This window comes from Accipiter gentilis, chromosome 34 (assembly GCF_929443795.1).
Source record: "Accipiter gentilis chromosome 34, bAccGen1.1, whole genome shotgun sequence".
Lineage (NCBI taxonomy): Eukaryota > Metazoa > Chordata > Aves > Accipitriformes > Accipitridae > Astur > Astur gentilis.
The window spans coordinates 8,433,793-8,459,344 of NC_064913.1; the positions used below are offsets into that span (position 1 = coordinate 8,433,793).

At 38.2% G+C, this 25,552-nt stretch overlaps 1 protein-coding gene across 1 annotated transcript in view; it reads left to right on the forward strand.

Moving 5' to 3' along the window:
• TMTC2 (transmembrane O-mannosyltransferase targeting cadherins 2) overlaps positions 1-25,552 on the forward strand; it is a 257,597-nt gene that overhangs the window by 178,653 nt on the left and 53,392 nt on the right. The window contains exons 5-8 of the mRNA XM_049792348.1: positions 1,516-1,601; positions 2,275-2,459; positions 4,143-4,221; positions 15,492-15,613. Of these exons, the coding sequence (XP_049648305.1) occupies positions 1,516-1,601; positions 2,275-2,459; positions 4,143-4,221; positions 15,492-15,613 (472 nt within the window). The remainder of the gene's footprint in view (positions 1-1,515; positions 1,602-2,274; positions 2,460-4,142; positions 4,222-15,491; positions 15,614-25,552) is intronic.

A 25,552-nucleotide genomic window follows, 5' to 3' on the forward strand; every position in this document is an offset into this window, starting at 1 on the left:
AAAATTGTTTAGAATAAACAAAATTCAGGTTCTAGAAAATTTAGAAAATGTTATCACTATCTGATGATCATATCTCTTGCCACCTGCAAGACACTTGACAGTAGTTTAAAACCTTGGTGCCGTACCAAAAAGTATCTTGAATGTTACTTCCTCATTACTGCAAGCACCAACTAAATGTAAGTTCTGTTAATATTCAAAGTGATTTACTACCTAATCCGAAGTTACTTGAGAGACAGTTTCAAAAACAAGGCCATGTGGTGCTGATAGATAGTATAGAAAAAAAGAGGATGTATTCCTCCATTCTGTTAAATCCCAACCCAGTGATAGGAGGCAAACAACATAGACGCTGGCTACTTCTTTAGCTAACTGCCTACTTTTTTCTTGCCCCAAAGTCTGCTGATTTATTTCAAAAAGTTTTCCTGACATTTTGGAGGGGAAAAATATCTCTGATTAGAGACTGGAGATGGAAAAAGTCCAAGCTCTTTGCAGTTCGAAAAGCTAACAGCAGATAAAAGCATAGAGGAAGAAAAGAAAGTTGCTGTAGGTTAGGGAAACTGCAAATAGATATGATAACCCTCCCATGTAAAAGAAATAGCTACATTTATTTTTTTCCCAGATATTTGGAGGTATATGAAGAGGGACATCTACCCGTGGATAATAAGGTCTGAGTTTCTACCCTGAAATGACTAATTTTTAAGGATTTTTAAATCCCTGTGATTTTAATATATTTTCATATGCTTTTTTCAGTCTTCTAAAACTTTGGGAACACTGTGATGCTTTGAGCCTTCATTTAAGCATACAATTGTAAATTCATTTCAATAATGTCCAGACCACTTATTTCCCAGAAATTTGTGGGTGGCTGGTGTAAATTGTAATTCACAAGGATGCTTGTCTTAAAAGCTTTAATTAAAGTCACTGGAAGTATTTGGTACCATTTTTGATATGTCTTCAGTTATTAAATTTGTTCGGAGCTGAAAGAAGACAGGAAAAAAATGAACTGATGTGGGTGCACAGCGAATGATCTAGTGATATTGCTCGACAAGGGGACTGGTTAAGCTAATACATGTGAAGTGTTAGGTGGTTAACTTTATTGTGCATTTGAAAAAGATCTGTTTATTTCAAGTCAAGAAAAGATGATAGGGTAAACATGAATGACTTAGTTACAAATACCTCTGCTATACTCCATCTGCTTTGAAAAGTCTCACAGTCTGCCATTTTCTCAACTGAGTAAATGAATCTCCTGATTTCCAAGAAAGCCAAAACTATTTCAGTTAACATCTGCTTTGTTAAAGCTGTATGGATGCACCTGATGGCTATGAATTAATCCTGTTTTCACACAAAATAATTTTCCCACTGAATTGTTAGTAATATGCAGTGTTGTTATATCTCCAAAATACCGGTCAGCATATTTTTCTTTGTTACCCTTAGTTTTGTTTTCAATATTTATTTTGAAGTTACTCTTTGCAGTAACCTCCTTCTCTTCTTTTCTTTTTCTTTTTTTTGGTCCTTATGCAGAGGGTTACTACTTCAAGAAAACAGCAGGTTTTCGGAGGCATTGCATTACTATAAACTGGCCATTGGTAGCAGACCCACACTAGCTTGTAAGTATTTCAACTATATGAGCTTGCATAATATTGACTACAGCTTTTTAAGGAAATCTTCCTAGTCTTTAATATCACTTTCTTTTTTTCCAGAAGTTTTTCGTTTGGAAAGCATTATGATATGTGGTGTGATGAATAATACAAATATTTTTGAAGTCCTTTCATTTTTTCCTTTCTTGTCTGGGGGAAATAGGAAATAATCCATAGGAAGTTGCCAGTGACAGGTTCCAAAATTAAGTGGGTGCTCTTTACAATTGCTGACTTTTTTGTAGATTCAGTATTAAATCTTCTATATATGCATATATACACATACACGTATATATGTATAAATATATGTATATATTTTTGTAACATTTCAAACAATGACAGTATATGCTTGATACATTCCGAATAAGAGGAACGATATTCAGCACCCTGCCTAAACAGTGTTCCCTTCCCTCCTTCCTCAGTCTTTATAGCCACTTTCTCCTTTCCTTGTCTTTGAACTTTTACCTCTTATATGTTCCTCTTTACACCAGTGATTGATCTATATTATACAAAAGCCAAATTAGATAACCATGGGATCTCTTTCAGGTATTACTTTGAAGTAAAAAAAAAAAAAAAAAAAAAAAAAAAGATTAGATAAAACAAAATGGAACCCCATTAAAAGATAACATTTTTTGCCTCTTCACAGCTGCCTATTTAAATACTGGTATCATCCTGATGAACCAAGGGAAGACAGAGGAAGCCAGGAGGACTTTCCTGAAGTGTTCAGAGATCCCTGATGAAAATTTGAAAGATCCTCATGCTCATAAAAGCTCTGTTACTAGCTGTCTTTATAACTTAGGAAAACTTTTTCATGAACAAGGACACTATGAGGTAAGACTCTAGATTTGCCTACAATATAATGATAAAACCTTCATACATAAATAGTACCTATTGCTTCCATCCAGATTTTCAAACTACAGCACAGGCACAAATTGATTAAATTTCACCAAATCAAGATTAACATTCTCTACAGAGAATATTTGTTCTCTGCAGACACAGGTGTGATGATGTTAATTAGCAGTGTGATGTTCTGATGTCAGAGTCAACATTAGCAATGGTTGCATTTGATATGTGTTAATTCATTCTTTTTTTGGCTTTGTCCCCATGACTGGGATGGAAAGGTTATAGCCTGATTACAGACCAGCCGACCTAAAGTGTACTGACTTTTGAAATCAAAATAGAGTAAGTTGAAAAAATGCATTTATGTTTGCTTTTGAGTCTCCAAAAATAAGACCTAGTTGGAACAATTCGAAACTTCAGGGATTAAAAACATCCTACTATGTTCTATTTTCAGATATCTTGACCTAAGTGCTAAAGTGGGTTGGATATTTTTAATGTAACTGCACGCTGCACCCAACCCATCCCATCTCATTTACGTGTGCAAACGTGACTCTTGTGACTCCTCTCCATTCTCCCTGATGAAGTTACTAAAACTGGACATTTGCTTGAGTTTTGACCTTTAGCAGTATTTGAAAGAAAGTCATTCTCTCTTTGTATTGCCAGGCATACTTCAGAACAGGAGTCACACATGGTTTTGATCCACATAACTCTTCTTGACTGCGACAGTTACCTCAGCTGTTTAAGATTAGTCATGCACAAGCTCTATAGATTCTCTGTCATCTGTCTGCTGAATCCAGCTCTGTCAGATGGCAGTTACTAATTGGTTAAAACACAGACAGCTAATACATCCATAAAAATAAGAGAACAGCAGCATGTTGTCTGCACGGCTGATAGAGTGTAGAGCTGGAGTGCAATGCCTTGGAGGTGTGAGGGATTTTAAGAATATAAACCATCAGATTTCTGCCTGGTGGTCATTGCAGTCTGACCCAACCTTGATTTGACCATACACTTAGATTTTTTCCAAGCATATTTCAGCCTTCACAGACTGCGACTCTTCAATGGGATGATGTAGAAAATGATGCAGACTGACCAGTAAGCATCCTAAGTGCTGAATGAATCATAAATGTGCAGTCAAGTAATTCAAGGCACAGCACATTTGTGAAGGGAATCCAATTTTGGCATTCTTGACACTATAGTCCATCTCATTCTTTCTGTGGAGCAGACTTCAGTTGTGAGGATTATGTTTTGTTATTACTTGGCACTAGACAATGATTTCTTTAGTTTTAGGTCACTCACTGTAGCTTAGTCATCAGAAAGTCCTTTGTCTGCAGTTCGATATTATTTCATATTCTCTGACAGCCTAGAGGGCTTTATATATGTTTATAAACTCATGAGTCATTGAGGGGTTTAAAAAAAATGTTTCTTTTATTTCCATCTGGAAAAAGAATTGCAATATTGGAACTAATTTGATCACTTGTCAATAAGCTTCACTGAATTTGGTAAAACTTTTGTAAATGCGAAATGTGAACTTTCTGTGACATTTATGATGCCAATGTGTTTTCTTTCTCTCTCTGCACCTTTCATTTTGGGGAAGGAAGATAATTTGGTTTTACTTTATATGTCAAAGACTGCTGCTTTACTAATGATTTGTCCCACTTGCATGTTTCTTTTCAGGATGCCCTTACGGTTTACAAAGAAGCAATACAGAAAATGCCAAGGCAGTTTGCACCACAGAGCTTATACAACATGATGGGTAAGAGCATTGTTAGTGCTTCTGAAAGATACTTGAGGAGTCATGCAGGGTGAAACAAAAGAGCTTAGCCAGGCAACTGGTGCTCAAATGAATTAGCTAATGAAAACAAAATAATTGCCTTCAGTAGATATGAGCCAAACCAGGTTCAGAGTTTAAATGCCAGCAATTGCAATGCTGGATAAAGCATGATAGATGATGAGACTGTTAGATACCAGATATCTTTCAGAGTGTCCATGCAGCACTTGTACATTTAGAACGCATGGGTTTTTTCTCTGCCTCCAGAATCTCTCATCCACTATCTTGGAGACCTTGTGCGCAATTCATGTGGGGTTTTTTAATCTCCCATTTAGTGATCTTTGAAACTAAGAAGAAATCGTATTTACTTCACAGAAAATGGAGTGAGATTGATTGTAACATAAAATGTTACATTTCCTTGTAAACCGACAAAATGTCCAAACAGGCCCACAGAGGTAGTTGGATATTTTTGCAGGTTGTGCCAAAAAACTTATTTCCCAGCTGATGTACTGTTAGTTAGACATCTACAGTGAGAGAATTCTTCTTCCAGGACCAGCCTATCTGTCCTTCAAAATTTTAGCAGAGTCCCTTGAGTACATTAATTAAATTAATTTAGCTGAGGTGGTTTTTTGTTTTTCAACTCTAACTTCAGCTCCTCATTTTCTTCATCGTATCTTTATACAGGATACATTAAAGAGATAAAAGAAAGACTGAATTATTATTTATAGTATTCAGATCTGTAAACAAGAGGGCAGGTTCTTCATTGTTCCAGACATGCTTTTAAGTGGATTTCTCTCTGAAAGGGCATATGTTTCTGCTAAGCAACCTCAGTGTCTGGCCCAGTAGACTCTGTGAGTGCCCATCCTGGATAGAAAAGGATGTAAGATGCCTTTAAAGTAGTTAAAAGTAGAGCAATTAAAAATATATGAAGAAACAACTAGGATCAACAGGAAGCAAGTGGGGTTTTGTGGCCTTTCTTCCCCCTCCCAATGCCTAAAATACAAGGGAATGTATGGGTTTATACCAGTTGGTTTGACAGTTGTTGAAAGGAGACACCACTCACTCTTCTCTGCTTATTTAGGAAAGGCATCTTTTATTATCTCCTTACAAGTACCTGGGCTTAGGAAAAAAAATTTCTAGAATTGTATTTGTAACTGATGCTACACGTTTGCAAATCTCTGTAAATGCTAAATTGAGTACTTCTCAATGTCAATGTCAATTTAATGTCAATAATAGTATAAAGACTTCCTTAACAGTTCATACAGTTCAATGGAGAGTTACTTCTCCCTGAATGCTGACATTTATCAGATTAATGCAAATGGCTAACATCCCTAAACCACACAAGTTGATTATTGTGTGTACTTTTGTTTGTAGGGAGTCTTAGATGAACTATTCTTTTATCAGTTCTATTTATCAGCATTTGCTGATAAATTTGGTGAGGTTATCAACAGTCACCACGCTGAGAATTAAGCCTCTACATACTATTGGTGACCTGTAGTGATCGTTGAAGTACTGCCGTGCTCCAGCAAACCCTCTGAAGTTTGACTGCCCTCTTTAGCGCAGATATATATTTTCATAATTCTGATAAAAGTGCTCCGCAGAAGTACAGAAATTGGAAAATTTAAACCAATGCTGTTTCTAGCATGATGGTTGTTCCTTCACAAAGCAGGCCTGTGCCACCCTTTTTCTTTTCCCGTGAATAGATGCTCCCTTTAGAACCACTATGACCTGTAAGATTCTTTAGTTTTTAACTTTTTTTGCTCATTGGTTACTGTTTTAGGTTCAGGAGGCCTTTCTCAGCTTCCTTTATAAGCACGGTCCATGATGTCCAAGTTCACTCTGTTCCTGGGATTTGCATTTATTAACTCACAGAGCGATAGTGAACACAAAGACCAGCTCAGTCCTTTGCCCGGGCTTGGCTGCGGCTACGCTTCCCCCCTCCACTGCTTAGCCCTTACTCTGGCCTCTGTTTCCTTTAGGCAGCCGCTGGCACTTCTTGGATGTCCTCGCGGCATAACAAGTTAGGGTCAACTGAGATTGCCTTAGCCCCTTTCAGCCTATTGCAAACAGCAACAGGCTATTACGGAGCTCTGTAAAGTACAACTTGTCATTAACGTAGGATATATTTGTATTTTGGTTGCTGTTGTGATGGCAGCCGTTGCAGGGAAACCAGAACTTGCTGTACACTAGTTGCTGAGGTGTGGAGTGTTGGCCATGCTGCAAAGGCAATCCAAGAGGCTACATAAAAGAGTCGGGTAGTGATTTGAATTGAATGCAGTGCAGCTGTTTTGACAGCAGGACTCAGGCTGGTTTGTTTAAAGCCGTCCTGGATGTGTCTACGTGTAACGTTAGTTAGGTTAGTCTGTCCTACCTGTAGTAGGGTAAAGGGTAGATGACAAGACAGAGCTACGTAGCTCTGCTCACTTTATAGTGAAAAAGACACCTCTGGGCAGTAATTAAGCCCATCTGACTTAGACATCTATGTTAGATTATACAAATAATCCCCTGCAAGCATACTTTTCCTGTAAAAGGAGCCGAGGTGACTAGCTTAGACTTGCTAGCTCAAGTTGGGTGAGATAAATCCTGAACACCTATTCAGTCATTTCTTTGGATCGGGTGTGACAGGAGGACAAGGCAACCACATCCATTATCAGGAGTGCATCCGCTCTGCAGCTCGTACCGTGTCACTGGGCATCAGAGGGCTGCCTGGATTGTTTATTTCTGTTTTGATGTTCGAGAGAAAATTATAAACACGTTCGCCGTAACACTTTCTTTGATAAACAGCATTACATAAACTTGTCTGCCTACTTCTTGCCTTTAAAAGGCAGACTAGAGGAACTGAAATAGGCCAGTCCTGTCTCGGGCGCTTGGAACTGCATGAACCTGACCGGCGCTGTGCCCGCTCACCCTGTGCTTATTGCTGGGGAGGAAGGGGGCGAAACAGGGGAGTGCTCCCCATCTGTTCGGGAAGGAAGGATCCTTCCCTGTCTCTATCTGTGGAAAAAGTCTTCACAGCTTGCTATGAAATCCAAGAACAGTTAGAGTTTGAGGATTATCTGCTGCAGTTGTTACTGTGATTAACGTATTCTGAGTCTCCGGCAATCGCCCTGCTTGGTTCGGTGGCACACGTATTGTTACATATTGGCATGTGATGTAAGAAAACAGTGCTTTCTCTAATTTTTAATAATTACTCAGTCATGTCATTGAAGATTTTCTGGAGGCTTTTTTCCCTGTATGAGGTACATGACATGCTCGAAAGAGAATAAACAGGAGAGAAACTGTTTAAACTGAATTAGGGTTTGAACTCCAGCACTGCGAGTGCAGTAGCATTAACACTCCTACAGTGCTAAGCCTTTACACCACCTGCTTTCCCTGTTTGCGTTACACTTCTTTTCCTGTGCTTGCTTCTATTGGCCTTTTGCTCTGACAGACCCAGTGACTCATTCCTCCAGTGTGCCAGTCTGCCCAGCTGACTCTCATCCTTTAAAACTCTAGAGTAACTTGCCTCTTAAAGGAAAAAGAAGTATTGGGGCTCGCGAAGCAAGCCATCCATTTGACTTTGCATTTATTCATGGTACAAAAGGCAGGGCCAGAATACCAGCATCAGATGTTCTAAGTTTGTGCATATGAAAAGTTGCAGGGTAGATTCTGGTCTCCTGTTGCTGTGATTTATTTTGCCAGGTGTGCAACAACTCAGCTAAAGAAACCATATGTTTCTCTGGCTTTGTACCAAGAAGTAAAACCTTTTCATTTTTTTTTTTTTCTTAAAAGAACCCAAACCAGCTAAAAATTAAAGCTCTAAAACTAGAAGCAAAATAATTATTCAACGAGCTGTATAGGGTTGGCTTGGTATTTTTTCTCCATGTCATATTTCTTTGATGTAAATTAAAAAGTACATGCTAAGGTTACACCGATTAATTTGCTTGGCATGGCAACATGCACTACAAAGGCCAGAGTCCAGCTCAGCTGCATTAAATAGGTAATATATTTTGTTTAAAGTTTCAATTAAAGCCTGGGGTCAAAAGATAAAATGGTCCCTGTGGGATCTTGAACACTTTAATGCCAATATTAGTATTGCTTAAGGATCAGCCTCTGCTCTAGATGTCTTTTGCGTTCCTTGAAATCCGATATTGTACAGTTGATTGTATTACATTGCTTTTAAAACCACACTGGCCCACCTGCTACAGTAATTCATACTCCTGCCAGTGAAGTGGTGTGAGGTGGACCATGGAGGCTTTATTTTAAAACCGAACAGTAACAAGAAAGATGTTGGGGTGGCATTGTTCAGGTTTAGATTGGCAAGATGCTGCCATAAAGACAAACGTCTTGATCGCGCTTCATCTGCCCTTGCCAACTAACATCTGAAGGTCTATTTCAAATGCATTTAATGCAAAGCCTTGCAAACGTTTCTGATGAGAAAAGCCAGTTACAAAAGAAGCTAACAGTGCAGGAGTGAATACAGTTAATGATGCACAGATTAGAGTTTAGATTTCTCCTTGCTAATCTGCTACATTGCACACGGACAGAAAACAAATCATATGCAAGTGGCAGTCAGGTACAGGACAGGAAAGGGGAGCCAGATTTTACATCTGGCGCAGAGGTTTGCATCATAAGTACAAAGGCTTAGCATGCAGAGAGACTTTCTGTGTTGATGATTATAACATAACTATTGCTTTATTTGATTATGCTTCTGGGTGGATGTGGCTGTTTGTACAAACCTGTTAATATTGTTAAGGCTCCTATCCCATTTGCCCCCTGCTCCCATTAAATGCTTTTTTATTGAATTACTTTAAAATATTGTTTAGAACTCCAAGAAACACTTTTGCTGGTATACTTTTACAGTTCATGCTGTGCAAGACTTACTTTTTAAGAGCCAAAGATGATTAAGCTGTGAAATACATATCCCACATCATAACTTATGCAGAGCATGGTACCTGCACTTGTCTGAGCTCCAGTCATCAGTGTGCTTCCTATGCATCTCATGAAGCTTTACTGACAACTTCTTACTAAATGTACACTACAAACTTTTTTTCTTTTAGAACTAGCTTGGTGGAAAAAAAAGGGGGTTTTATCTTTCATATGTATATTTTATTATATGTTCTAGAGAAATAAGAATGGAGTCCACTCCAACGGTGATGGGAGTAAAAGGCTGTGCTTCCTTCTCTCCCCCTCCTCGCTCCCATCCTGCTATTTTAACTCTTCCCCCTCTGAGACTTTTATGGTAGTTTATATCTGCTGTCCTAAGCTGAGTATAAATCTCTGGGCTGACTGCAACGTCTCCTGTTTTTTCACTTGGTTTTGTTTGAGGGATTCAAGCTGGGTATGAAGGTTACAGCAGTGGATTGCTGAGGGGGTAGTGGATGCAATGTTTGAGACCAGGGTTTTTTTCCCCAGGTTCTCAGGCTTTCTTAGTTTTATCGCTTTGGACTATTGACCTATAATTTCATGTGAAATGCTTGAGTTTTCATAGGCAATATTCTGAAAGAGCTAAGAGTTTAAGCCTGAAATGCATTTGTATTTTAAACAGATGGGGGTTTGTATGAAAATAGGTATAATCATAACATTTGTAGGCCAAAAATGTGGTCCAATACTGAAATCGTAGTACAGGGATCCCAGTTAGGCGTGATACTAATGGAAAGTGCTTCTGTTAAGAGTGTTTTAAAGAAACCTACAGTGGCATAATGTCTATTTTTTACTGACAAAAGAAATAATCTTTAAAATGTGTGTAAATAAAGTAAAAGGCAAGAAAAGAGAACAATCACTTGTTCAGTTATGAATTCTTAGTTTGTACCCTTATAATTTACTGCTGGTTGCACACCTGTTGGAAAATGAAAATGGCATTATTTATCTCAGGTGAGCTCAATGCCTCTATTTGTGTCAATATACTTCTTTCTCTGGAAGTCGTTGTATGACAGGAAACAGCTGTGCAAAGTCCACGCTGTTCCACGCTGCAACTGATTTTATTTTGCCCTTCATTTATATCTGTTTCCCACTTTAGGTTTTTGCCTTCAAAAGTAGCTTAGTGGTCTAATTAAACCAGATCAAAGGCTTTGCTTTGGCTAATTGAGGCCTATAAGAATCTGCTCACCCGAAGTAAATGTGGATTGACTCACGTCTATCAAAAGCTCTCTTAAAATACAATACATTCCTTGAAATCTTCAAGGAGTTCTGTAAAAGGAGGAAACCCAAACAGAATATGCTTAGTCTGTGCAGAACTTGATACTCATTAAGTTCACATGCTTCAGCTGTTTCAGAGAAGATGTGCATGCACTGCGTGTTTATCACCAAGACTGTTAATCTTTTGCAGTATATCTTAAACATGGGTGTAGTGTAACATCAAACTATGCTTCTAGATTTATTATGTTATTTTATGCACTGGTACCTAAGGGAAGAAAGAAGGAAGTTGTATATCTAGGGGGGTGCGTTTACAGTAAGCGCATCTGCAGCCTTGATTTGCACAAGGAGGCTGCACGGTTGCATTATGAAAGACACAAACCCCATGTGGTATTGTGGTACGCAGGGATGCAGACCTCTCCATCATTTTCTAAGGCACCTGTTTATGTTCCCAATTCAAAGAAATGATGGAAAAATGAAATTTAAATCCTGACTAAATGTATATATTAGAGATTTTCCTTTCCAAAGTGCATCTCCATCTTCCTTTCTGTTTTGACTTCTGCTCTTGTCAATGCCAAATTCGGTATTTTCTGTATTACACTTTTATGATCCAGCAATTTGAGTGGCAGGTAATTAACATATACCAGGTTGATGCAAGGTAGATTTACCCTGCATTATCTCCTTTACAGAGATAATTTTTTAGTTGTCTTTTCAGCAATATCTTTTGCATTCCTAAGAGGAGGACCACAGGAGAGACATATATTCTTAATCTGAAAGTATGGGTACATGGCACCTATAGAGGCACAATGCCATTATATCCATAGTTCCATTGTACTTGCTCACAGATAAGATTAACATGGTTCTGCAAGGAAATGGCCTTTGCTTGGTATGACCATGTGCATCTGAAACAGAACAAATCCAAAATCAGCAGACGAGAGGTTAATCTAGAACCGTATAACGTACATTCATGTAAGTGATACCTAATTTTGCTTTTTAACAATGTGTAATAAGTATTAGAAATATTTTTTTTCTTTTGAGGATTTGTATTAAGCTCATATTCCACTTCATTACTGAGTATAAAGTTAGCTTTTAAGGGGAAATAGCTGCTAGCAAGCAGATCCTTTATTAGTATTACTATTTAATATAAATTTTTAATGTTTAATATGATTGTTATTCTTTAATTACACTTAATTAATTTGTCCTGAGTTTTGGGTTTGTGGGATCATTTTAGTAGGGGTGTTTTTGTTGTTATTTTAGTTTACTGGTGGAGTTTGGGGGTTTTTTTGTTTGTTTATTTTGAAAGATTATTTTTCAATCCCAAGGATTCTGGGGAAATATGAGGAAATATTGGTTTGGAGAATGGTAGTCTTGCAACTGATCTATCTCTATGGCAAAGAAAATCCACTTGAGTACCAGGATTTTAGTTAGAGTGGTGTAAGTCTAGTTAAAAGGTAGCCCATTTCTCATTCAGCTGTCATAAAGTATTAATAGAGGTGTTAATGAACTATGCATACACTCACTTAAATAGTGTTTCAGTTGCATATTAATGTGTTTTCTTGCACTACATTAGTAAATGAGTTACAATTGAATAATCTATGTTCCTCCTTTTGGAATAGGCTAAGAAATGGGTGCATAAATAACAGAAAATAATAGCTGAACTTCAAAAATTGAAAAATTTTTGAATGACTGATTTATCTCCTTTTACGCCAGTTAGCTGTTGAATTTCTTCCCACCACTCATTGTGCAGGCAATGCTGCACATGGCTGCATGTCGATATGGATTAAGGAACTGACATAACTGTCAATTTATGTCTTAAGGTTTCCACTGCCACAAATTTCTTTTTGCTGTTGTTACCTTTAATAGAAAAGTAGAATGCAACTCTCTTGAACTTTATAGCTTGGACAAGTTTCATTAGTAAATTGTGCGTGTGACCTTTCAGATTTTTAACATGAGTTTTGGAAGATTTTACAAGTTAACTAATTGTTAAAGTAAATATAGAAACCAGCTCACATGTAGCATTGGTTTGCCTATTTTCTGCCAGTGGACACTCTGTTATTTTCCTAATGATTAAATCATTCGTTTTGCAAGTTTATAAAAATAAACAATCACAAGTGACAAATATTCTTTTTCTTATTTTAATCTCAGACACACAAAAGCATCCGGAATGACAGAATTCAATCCATACAAGTTTTCTTTGTCATTTTGTTGGAAAACTATCTTAAGCTGGAATACCTTTTCTCTAAAATTGCATCAGTCTAACACATAAAATCACTTGATTGAATTATGCTTCAATTAACAGTTCCTTGATTTTATTTCGGTCTTTGAGTATGGTGGTGACAGAGCCTTTGTCAGTTTCCAACTTAGTTTGATTTCTTTTTAGATAGGAATGTCATTGTAAATCAATTAGAAGATGAAATTAATAACAGACACCCTAACAATACTTCCTTCTGTAGCAATGACATGTTCTAATTGCTTATAATATAGCAATTCTTGACGATAGGGGGCTTATGGGCAGAAAACAGACTCTTCAGAACAAAGATGTTCAGCTATAAAGAATTCCCTGTAAAGTCTTCAGGGGAATAAAATTCCTTTCTCTACAGTTTGACATTTAGATTGACATATTGTAGCTTCATTTCTAGATGCGCCACTCAGAAATACCCTCAAAGTTTTAGGAGGTTAGCTTGTAAAGTAGTTGAGCTCTTAAAACCTATTAAAAATTGAATTTCCCAGTACTCTGAAGATGTTAATCTCTTCTTATATCAGAATCCATCATGGAAAATAGATGAGAACCTTGGATCCTTTTGAAATTTGGCAGTGCATTCAGCATATACTAACAGCAGATAATAACTCCATCTCTTACGGCTGCTTACATTACTTTTCAAAGGATCTTGTTGTTAATTGCTTGAAACTTTGCCAAGCTGTAACAGGTTGGGCTGGAATTTTCCACTTAAAGGAAAGAAAAGGGCAATATGGATTCCTCATTTCCTGTACGCTAAATGAAGTACGGGCCTGTGGGAAAACTAGTATGCAATCAAATAATTAAACACTCTGCCATAATGCATACAGCTAGGGAGAGAAGTTGAGGGGAGCATATAACTTGACTTCTGACTTCTTCCATCCTTTCAACACTTGACTGCATGACTTTCTTTTGTGCATAACAAGGTATGATGTTACGTCAGTTATTTGTGAGTGCTGACATAGTGAAAAAAATACACGTGACGTTGATATCCCTGAATTTGATCATGAGTTTTGGCGGGTGTTCTTTTGGGGTCTCTTTCCTGTTTGGATTTTTTTTTTTTTTTTATTTTACTTGGATTTTTTTGAATTTTTTCGTTTAGTTTGGCCCTAACCAGCAATAGAATGACTTGAGTACTTCTGGGACTGAAACATTGGCTACTTCTGTGTATGTAATCAGATATCCAAGACCAGTGCATGAGTACAGAATGCTCTGTAGATCCTTGAATTAGAAATCCTGGTCTGCTAGATTTAGCAGGCACACACCCCTTTTTGGAAAAACTCTATTTTCTCATAAAAATCATGTTGGCTTCCCTTAGCCTCGGCTCAATGTAACTTCTGACTCTACATCACGCTCATTTTATCTGCAGGCTGTGGTTTGGTCATTTTGCATGCACTGCACCCTAACTCCTGAAACTCAAACTTATGTGACACGTTTTGCCTGGGATCCCTGTCCTCTGGTGACAAAGACAGCAAAAAAAACCCCAACAAACAAGCAAAAAACAAAACAAAAGAAAAAAAACCCCTAACTGGACCTAGTCCAATTTTCTTTCGTCAAGAAAATCCTCCATAGCCCCTGTAAATACTCAAAGTAACTTCCATGGTCAGAGTTCCTTCTATTTTACTTCTTTGAGCATGTAGGTGACACCTTTTTCTCTGAGTTTTGGGGGTGTGGTAGTTGGCTTCAAGCTTGAATAAAGAACATTGGTCCTTCTCTCTCTCCTTGATGCCTGCACAGCTCTTAATTTCCCTGTAAGGCAGAACTGAGGGCAGTGACTCACCTGGAGACAGCCTTAGCCGACTTCTGCTTGGGTCAGCTGTAGTCCTCTCTTGATCCTCCAGTGGCGGCACTCGATAAACTGTGATTTGATAATTTGGGGAAAATACTTAGCCATTTATTTGGAATGAATCAGCTGGTGAGATGATGAATTCCTGACTTCCCTGTAGGGATTTTCAGTCTGTCATTGGCTTGGGCAAGGGCACATTTATGCCTGGAGCCCTTGAGAGAGAGCTGTGTAAATGCAGGGTATTAATCTGAAAGCTGCTGTTCTTCACCGTTACATACTTGTTCAATATTGCTTATTTCCAACCTTTGAGTAATCTGGTTGTTTGCTTCTTGGAGAAAGAGCCTGTCTTTCCCTGTATGCTAAATTCTTTCTCAGAAACTTCAAGACTACAATTATCTGTACCACATTAAATGGCTTTCTGACATCTCATTCATCTGTTGTTCTTCAGCACTGCCTGCCTCAGCCTCTCGCAGTAAAGGATTTCACTTTGAAAAGTGTCCGATTTTGGTCGTTTCATATGTGACTTCTTAAGACTAGCGATTTTAAAATTATGAATGTTATATTCTAATTTAAACTAATTGTGGCAGATGACTTAATTAAACTACATTCAGAGATTAAGGTTTTTTAATATCTTGCCCTTCCCTCTGTAGTTTCAGGACTGTTTTCTTAACCTTTCTGTGTTTTTTAAAAAAATCTAGTTTCTTGATGTATTATAATTAAATGCAAACACTTTCCATATTCTCCCTACCATTGCATGCTGTGTAATGTAGACTGATGGAAAAGAAGTAACTTTTCTACAGTAGGTGTGATAAAATTTCTGTCACTTTGAGACTTCTGACTGAAACCTAGCAGCTGGAGGTCTCTCTTGCAATTCTATTCCAACAAGACTTTCATCTCAAACCATGCTCCTTCAGCCCTAATAAGGCCATAACTCAATCTCCTCACTCAAATGTCTGTAAGGCTTTTTTTTTTGTGTGTGTGTGTCATTGCAGGTGTTCAAAGCACTTCACCCTTTTCAAGATCTCTGCCCATTTAATACATAGCAAATTATGAGATAATAAATTATGGAAGCCTTGAGAAATCTGGGGCATTCTCACTAGCTTTTGTTTCACCCTGCAGGAGAAGCCTATATGAGAATGAGCCGGCTGCCAGAAGCAGAGCGCTGGTACGTGGAGTCGCTGCGATCCAAGAGTGACCACATCCCAGCCCATCTCACCTACGGAAAACTGCTGGCTCTGACGGTGAGTTAATCAGCAGCTCCTGGGAGCTGGTCCCAGGCCCTTCGAGTAGATGAGGTAAAGGGACGGGAAGACTTGAGCCTGAAAATTGCTTATTGCCCTATTCGTTACGCTATTTCAGTCATGCCTTCTAATTAAGGATTTTGACAGTGTCCTTGTTTTTGTGAAACATTGCATCTGTTCCTGAAATAGAGCTACCTCTGTGCCAGAAGAAAACAGTTATAATAGGATAGGAACTTTATAACAGATAGTAAGGTTTCTCTGGTTGAAAAAGCCTTTATTATAAGTAGTTTCGATCACAATTAATGATATTAATACAAAAAGATATTCAGTGTTTGACCCAGGGTTGTTGTAGCCGCCTGTGGCAGAGGTAGGGGCATGACCTATACTTTGTGAATTACATGTCTCGTGCTTTGAATTTACGCTTCTCTAGGAGCATCTCTTTGAGCATGTGAAAAGAAATACTCAACTACTAAGGACTAGTTCTAAAAAAATCAGAAGAGTTGGACTTTTTGATTTCTTCCAAATTTACTTAGCCTTTTGAGTACAGATGAGCTTGTAGCTCCAACTAAACTACCCCCATATGATAGCTATAGCAGAGTGCCAGTCCTTCCTTGGTTTTCACACATTTTGAAGATGAAAACAGATTTCTATTTTATTCAATGAAATAATTATGTTTTAAAACTGCCTTTCACTTATTTTCCATTTCTCATTCCTATTTTTCTGATCATATCCTCTTTCTGTTTATCTCTTCTACATTTACTTTCATTGTTCACCCCAGCAGTTTCATATTTGCTTTCTATGCTCTACTGATAAGCCGTTGTATGGCTCTTCAATCCTTATGCCCCAGTCTGAATATCTTCCTCAAATTTTCACCTAGCTATAAGCTTTTACTCTGACCTTGCTTATGCCTTGTACAGTCTTCAAGAAAATGTCCTTGGACACAGGTAGAGATCCAGTGAAGGAAAATATTCATAATTAATTTCAGCAGATCCATTGCTGCTAAAAGTATCTAAATTTGGAAAAAGGGGGAGAAATTAGAACAGAAGTTTTCTATATGAATAACAAGTGACAACATAATCAGAAAGACTTAAAAATTGTTCAGTGTTATCACGTAATGTCAGATACAGAGTTTGATTAAAAACTACTTGGATGGGATTTTTTTAGCTTGTAATGGAAGTTAAGATCGTTGTGTTATATCCCCACTGCCTGTCAGTTCCAGGCCCCGGAAAGGAAGGTCTTTGCTACCATTTCCACTTACAGTTAAAATTTCTTGGATATTGTCAAATACATGCACTCACTGATTATCTTCCTCTGGGACAGAACTGCAAGTAGGTTATACAGCAAATTTTCCTCATTTACCTTGCTTTTCTGGCAGATATCTTCATATCTTGCACCTAAGAATAATAGGAGAAAGTCAGTGTTACTGATTTCTTCTCAGCAGATCTTTGACACAAAAGTTCTAAGTTATTGGAATTGCTTTGGGGAAAGAGTTTTCTCAATTAAAATATTTTTTTCTTTTTCTTTTTTTTTCTTCTTTTCTATTCCACACATACCCTTGTACACCAGTACTCCTCTGGTTAATTTTGTACATTATGTGAACTGCTGAGTATATGAAATATGAGGTCTGCTAGGGAAAGTCTTGCAGTTGTTCTGGGAAACAAGGTCTCGCAGTTTTCTTCAAAATAACAAAATCCCCAAATCCCATAACTCTGTACAAAAATTGTGAGCCACTAAAAAGAAATCTTTCATTTTGTCCCCTCATTATGAGAGTTCAGGTGTAGGATTAAACATTAGTGGCATACCCCAACTTTGGGAAGGAAGTGATGAAAAATGTACACAAATCCTTATAGTAGAATTGAACTGTTTACCTTTCTCCAGGGATATAAACGCAAGATACGTGTGGGGTGGATTGTGCCTTGAGGATCTGAACTATATTTGTGGAAGAATGTGTCTCATGAGCAAAAAGGACAGAAACTGTATACAACTTTGAACACTGAATACTGCACCGTGATAGGCAGTAAAATACTCTGCCTATCCTTTCCCAACGCACACTTGCTTACCTAGACTTGTTCTGTGCCAAACTGTAGTCTATTATCATCATGTTTGTTTGTTACCATCTCCTGACGCTTTTTTCTTTTATTACTGTTGCTTCTTCTCATATTCATGGCAGTATGTACAAATAGGGTTCACGTCCATTCTATTAACAGCAGCATAAGCTGAAAAGACGATGCTGATGTCCTGTTGGCTTGTAGTGACATAGGACTTCGTAAACACATAACAAGACAACATGGTGATGAAAAAGTAGAGATGTCAGAAAATTGTTCAGGAGGTTATGTCATTCATGGAAAAAAAAAGTTCATTCACCTTTGATCTGTTGAAATTTGGCATTTATTTCATTTAATTCTTTCAGCTACAAAGTTTGAAAAGACATTCAGCAGGAAAATGGATGATGTAGAGATTTGGCAGTAGAATATGTTTTTTTGTCTCCATGTTGGTCACTTATCCTTAGTCAGTTTTGCAGCCTAGCATCTGCTCAGTGATTCACATTAAATGAATTTTTCTAGTTTCTAGTACACTGAATTGTACTAGGATTAGTTCCCATCGCAAATATATGATTGCCGTAACTGAGATGCTTCCTGGAAGTCTGCAGAGACTTCCTTGGGATTCAATAGCATTAGAGCTGCTCCCTTTGGCATTGCTGTTTTGGCCCATACCTAAATTGAGGTACCACGGTGATTTATTCTTCTGGTAAACTTTGCTACCTAGGCTCATGATCATTTTCTCACAGCCTGTATATTTAGGAGAAAGAAAAGCCTACTTCAGTTAGTTTTCAGATGTTAGAGAAGAGACATTTTAGAGGCTTCTTTTCCAATATCTGTTGGAACCAAACCTTCAGAATTTTTACAAGCCTGTTTCTGACTATAAGTGCTGAGACAAAATGATTGATAACACTTCTTTGTCTCTCTTTTCCAGGAGAGAAATGTGAGATGGTTGATGAAGTGAAGGGTGGAAGTGGGTGCTAATATAGATAGAAAATTTTTCTCTGTCAGTGAAATTGGGGGGGGAGGGAGGAGAGGAGGAAGGTTTCAGACAAGTTCCTAAGTACCAGTCAAAGGCAATTCTAGTATAAAACCCCCTAGCAGTAAAGTCAATCCTGTAAAGTTCACAAATTCAGCTATGTTTTACTTCCTGATTTAAATTCCAACGAAGTGGCTTAAGTTTAACCCCAGCTTTTCTGCCTCCTCAAGCCTGTTGCCAGTATTAATGCTTACTAAAAGCAGCATGACATAGAATCATAAGATCATACAATCATTTAGCTTGGAAAAGACCCTTAAGAGCATTGAGTCCGACTGTTAACCTAGCACTGCCAAGTCCACCACTAAACCATGTCCCTAAGGGCCACTTCTACGCATCCTTTAAATACCTCCAGAGATGGTGACTCAGTCACTTCCCTGGGCAGCCTGTTCCACTGCTCAACAACCCTTTTAATGAAGAAAGTTTTCCTAATATCCAACTTAAACCTCCCCTGGTGCAACTTGAGGCTGTTTCCTCTTGTCCTGTCACTTGTTACTTGGGAGAAGAGACCAGCACCCACCTCACTACAACCCCCTTTCAGGTAGTTGTAGAGAGCGATCAGGTCTCCCCTCGGCCTCCTTTTCTCCAGGCTGAACAACCCCAGGTCCCTCAGCTGCTCCTCATAAGGCTTGTGCTCTAGACCTTTCTCCAGCTTTGTTGCTCTTCTTTGAACACACTCCAGCACCTCCGTGTCTTTCTTGTCATGAGCAGCCCAAAACTGAACACAGGATTCGAAGTGCGGCCTCACCACTGCCGAGTACGGGGGGACCATCACTGCCCTGCTCCTGCTGGCCACACTAGTTCTGATGCAGACCAGGATGCCGTTGGCCTTCTTGGCCACCTGGGCACACTGCTGGCTCATACTCAGCCAGCTGTTGACCAACATCCCCAGGTCCTTTTCCTCCAGGCAGCTTTCCAGCCACTCTTCCCCAAGCCTGTAGCATTTCATGGGGTTGTTGTGACCCAGGTGCAAGGACCCAGCACTGAACCTTGTTGAACCTCATACAGCTGGCCTCAGCCCATTGATCCAGCCTGTCCAGATCCCTCTGTAGAGCCTTCCTACCCTCAAGCAGATGAACCCTCCTGCCCAAATTGGTGGCATCTGTAAACTTACTGAGGGTGCACTCGATCCCCTCGTCCATATCCTTGATAAAGATAACAGAACTGGCCCCAATACTGTGCCCTGGGGAACACCACTTGTGACCGGCCACCAACTGGATTTAACTCCATTCACCACAAACTTCATTTAACTCCTTTACCACACGCTTCATTTAATCCCTTAGTGCCGGTCTGGATACCTGGAACCCCCTTCGTGTACCTTCTGTTTTCTTTGCCTTCCCATAAGGAACAGTGAGGGTGACTATGCCCAGTGTGTAGACTAGAGATTTGCAAAATTGCTTGCTAGTTACAGCAAACTATCCTTTCCCAACTTTCAGCAAAAGCTTTTCAGAGTTTCATCAATGTGGACATAGAGACAAATGAGCATTCTAGAGTGTAAACTGTTCACGTTGTCTGGCCTTGGTTCTGTCAAATGCAAACTAGGAACTCTGCATGTTTTCTAAATCCACAATGACCTGTGCCTTTTCTTTTTCTTTTTTTATTTCAATACTTCTTTGAGTTCTACAGCACACTTAAAATAAAGGCACCATATACCAGATGAGTTTATTAGCTTAACAATGTTAAAAAAATATGTTTGGGTTGGGTTTTTTTCAATTATTATTTCCAACGTGACCAATAACCTTCATAAGAAATCTGATCTAAATAAAATGTTAACTCTACTTTGAGCAGGGGATTGGACAGGATGATATCTCAAGGTCTTTTCCAACATGAATCGTTCTATGATTCTATATGCCTGCCTTTATTTTGATTCTGAAGCTAGTTCCAGTTTACTAAAATGCAGTGTTTTGAATCAAAGTTGAGGTACAGACATGTTTTTAATATTAACACCTATTATCCTCTCTTACTGAAAAGAGATTTTAGAGAAGGATTAGCTTCTACCAGAATGACTTACCTTTTGCAAGGTCATGAGTGGCATGTAAAACTATAAAGAAGGTAAATTACAATACATCTACTGTGATAAATTTAAAATTATTACAGTCATGCTGTAAGTGACAGATACTAATTGATGTCATCATCTCAGGTTGATTTTACTAGTTTCCTATTTGCACATAGCTAATGTCACTACTCTTCCAAAGGGCAATTTAAATCTTAAACTTGCATTTTGTGAGAGGTGAAGTGAACAATAGTAAGCAAAAGCATAAGCTATGCTATTTAATTTTACTCGTGCTGATTCTTTTGGTTTTGTATATAGAATAGAATAATTTCAGTTGTAAGGGATCTACAAGGATCATCTAGTCCAGCTGCCTGACCAATTCAGGGCTGACCAAGAGTTAAAAGCATGTGATTAAGGGCATTGCCCAAATGTCTCTTAAACACTGACAGGCTTGGGGCACCGACCCCCTCTCTAGGAAGCCTGTTCCAGGGTTTGACCACCCTCTCAGTAAAGAAAAGCTTCCTAGTGCCCAGCCTAAACCTCGCCTGGCGCAGGTTTGAACCCTTCCCATGTGTCCCACCCCTGGACCCCAGGGAGAAGAGCTCAGCACCTCCCTCCCCACGTCCCCTCCTCGGGAAGCTGCAGAGAGCAATGAGGTCGCCCTCAGCCTCCTTTTCTCCAAACTAGACAAACCCAAAGCCCTCAGCCGCTCCTCACAGGACATGCCTTCCAGCCCTGTTGCCTTCCTCCAGATGCATTCAAGGACCTGAACATCCTTCTTAAATCCTGGGGCCCAGAACTGCACACAGTACTCAGGGTGAGGCTGCACCAATGCTGAATAAAATATGCTCAATAAAAGCACGTACAATTTGTAAATTGTTTCATTCATAAGTTTCCATATGTTCCAGAAAAAGTCTTCAAAAGACAACACGATGTTTTGTTATTTCTGTTCAACGTTCTCTTCGGAGATGAACATCACTGACAACTTCTGTGGGTGTTAATAAGTAGTTTGTTTGTTTACTTCTAGAAATGTTTTAATGAACAGTTAAAAATGTATTTATTCAAGAACAGGAGAATTCTTGAGAAAGGACATTATTTTTTCTGAGTTCAGAAGTATGTGAAAATTGAAAGTATAGAGTGTTACAAGCCCAGTCTTTGACAGGTGATTAGACAAACCTCAAGAAATAATATTTTCTTCTCCAAAGCCTACACCAATTTTTGTGTGTGTTTCTGGGAATATGGAAAGATGCAAAGCCAGAGTAACCCAATAAAGTAAAAAGTGAAATAAAAATCCAAATAAAACAAGCTTCTCTTCCCTACCCCTGAAAACCTGCTGGTGACAAACTCTTATCCATCAATAATAATTTTAAATGCTAAACATGACATTTCTGCACAAAATTATTCTCAGTAAAGTTTGCTTCCTAAAAATCTTTAAAGATACATTCATAAAACTCAGAAAATGCTGTTCAGCTTGTAATAACTGTAATTTACAATCACACAAACCAAAACAAAGAAACAAACAGAAACCAAACCAAAAATAGCTGTTAATTTGTTATTGATTCTTGAAATACGTAAGTGGTGTAGTTCTAATATGCATGCAATAAAACCTTTGGAGTAAAAAATTACTTATTAGTACTAAAACAATTCTCTCTTTTTATTTTAATGCAAATATTTGTCTCGAGGCTTGTTAGCTTTTTTGGGATACAAGAAACGCCAGGTGAACTTAGGCATGCTGCTGTATATGCAGAAAAAACCCAGACCGACTTAAGAGCTCCAAAGGAATAGCTGATGAATTTACAGTCTTCTTACCTAATATCATAAGTTACAAGTATTTCATAACCACTATATTGGATAATGTTATATGTTCATACCTAAAAATTACAGCTCACTAAGCTACAATTTTCCTGAAAATATATTAGAAAAGTATAATTTAGTGGTTGAAAAGCATGATTAGTAGCTCAGCTAGTAGAATAATTGGAAAATAGCCAGTTGTCTGGGGCTTAAGTTTGTGCTTTTTCTTTTTTTTTTTATTATTTTTTTCAGAAAGAACATGTAGCTGTTTAGGACTGCAGTGCTTTAGCGTTATGTGCTTTTCATATCTTCAACTCGTTAAGCTGCATGAGTTACTTGAGAAATTTATTTGTCAATGATGTGACATGTTAGCTGACCTAGCCAATCTCCTGGTAGCACAGGAGTTTGGTACCACAGCGTCTGAGCCTCATCCCTTGCTCAGGTAATTTATATATAAAGAAAAGCATAATTTTCGTAAAAGGCTTTAAAATTGCAAGGCTCCCAGTTCTAAGATAAAAATGAGTCTGTCAAAAATGACAGTGCCTGGTGAGGCCTTGAGCATGTGCTGTAATTCATCTTCCATTTTATGAGCAGACCTTCTAGAAGAGAAAGGGTTGGCTATCATGCTAAAAAAAAATAATTGGTTATATGCAAGGCTTTTAAATTTTTTTCTTCTTCTCACTTCAGTCTTCCTAAAGAGAAGACTAAGAAACCCTCTGTCCTAACGACTGGCCTCTCTGCCATCAGGCAGTAGATGGTTGTTATAGTAGCATGCTAGTCTGAGAAGCTTTATTTCAATTATAAATAAATCTGTTTTGATGTTTTGTTTTATCTGTTTTGAGTGAACTTGAGCCCACAAACCACCCCTCATAGCTTGCAGTAGTGCCTATAATTGCTAAAGTACTTAGGGACAGCCCCATATTGTAACATTTAGCGTGTTGCATCTAGGAATTACAGGCTTTGCTATATTTCTTTGGAAAAAATTGCACAGTGTTTTCTTGCATTTTACACGGCACCACACAGTGCTGTTAATCTCCTATTTTTTACTGGCTTGGAAAATCACCCAAAGTGCTGTAAGAAAAATTTACTTTGCCTCATAAAATTTCTGTGTTACAGCTCCAAACCATATTAAACTCAGTAATAATCACCCTAGAAGATTCCCTAAAATCTAAAATATTTTATTTTAAAATGGTTTTTCCGAAGGGGGATGGGGAGAAAGCAGACATAGACATGATAGAGGCTGGCAGTGTTTTGGATTAAAATAAAAGAAACAGGGTTGTGACGCTCAAGTATCAGCACTGAAGTTAAATACTTTTTTAAGTTTCAGAATACTCCCTCCTCAGTGGGTGGGCGTATTTTTGCCTGCAGTTGTTTGTTGCTTATGTTCCTGACAAACAGAAGGCCAGGGAGGTATCCTGCCATTTTTGGTTAGTTGTGAAATTACTCAGAGTGCCACTATCAAATACCCTACTGTATTCAGTAATTGGTGTAGTCCTTGAAAGGCATTTCAAAATAAATATAAATAAATGGCAACATAGAAATAAATGGAAGCTAGGAAGAATATAAAGAAATGGGAGAGCGGGGGAAAAGGGAAAACCAGTGCAATAATGAATAGACTAATTCAACATTTACTAAATCTGTAATTGCTTGCTGCTGCTGTTCCAGCACAGAAAGGAAACTTGCATTTCTGTTGGACAATTCTGTCATATCGTCATCTTTCATGTCACTGGTTGATTGCTGCTCTTTTTCTGTCTCTCTAGATTTACACAAATTGGAAGAAAGCAGGGATGAGGTAGAACAGGTCCAATGTCAAAAGAATCATGACTGGTTTTAAGACACAGCAATTGAAATGCTCTATATGTTAAATTTAGATATGATTTTCTAGAACAGGTAATCCCTTCTTTCAGTAATCAATTCCTGTAAAAGAAACAAAAAATATTTTTAATAATACTTCTTTTGGGAATGATAAATAAATGCCTACACATACAGAAATCTTTAATTTATGAAAAGACATTTTCTGAATGGGTCAATCTAATTAGATCAGCAAAGCTGTTAGATATTTCATTTTGGGAGACTAAATCCCTTGGCTGTTAGTACTGCCTCTAGGAAGAATTTTTTAGTGAAAATTGGATATTTCAGTTAAACTCCCATCACAACAGCATATAAATGACATTGAGTCCTTGAGAAGACCCTCCCTAAGAAATCGAGTTAAGCTAAGCAATAGCCACTGCTACTTTTCTGTCATGTATTCAGTTTGTCTTTGGAGTCTGACACAGACACTATGATTTTTCTTGCCACTTGAAATCCCTTGAGGGTTAAAACTGATCCAAGCACAAAGTTTGGATTTAGTTCTGAAATTTGTAAAATGTCAGAAGTTGTTTTCATTTTTGTCTCCAGTTTACAAGCAATTTGCTTGTAGGGGTGGGGTGGGAGGGGTGGGTTTCCCTCTTCAATGTGGAAAGCCATGTTTATTGACTTCAGAACCACGAGCCCTATTTTTGTAAGGTTTGGTTATCTGGTGTATCTGGAGCATTAACACCTCCGGGCTGAATGTCAGGATTTCCGAACTACAGAAATTTCAATAGCTGACATCTATTGAGCTTGTATTTCTTCTGAGGCTGGCCACATGCCATAAGTATTGCATCCATAGATATACTTTTCAGTCCCCTTAGGACATATGTTTGGCTGCATGCCAAATGTAACAGAATTAATTGTAAAAAAGAGTATTTTCGTTTAACATAACATATCCGCCTAACTAGTTGGTAAATGACTCTGGAGCAGGTATTTAGGCACATAACCCCTCACTAACCTCCTTAAGGGATCTCATCTTCTGTATCTTGTTTCTAACTTCCTGTAGACAGGAAAAGGGGAGCCCTAAACTTCTCGCTTTACTTAACATAAATTTAAAGCTTGTTATAGAAAACATCACTGACACAGGATGAACTGCTTTCATGAAAGAAAGAGATCTTTTTGGTTTGCTACATGGTTGAATATAGCCACCAGTCACCTGTAATTACTCTGTGTGCAGTAATTTTGTTCGTAATCATAGAAAAATGCATGATATAGGCCAAATTTAGCTT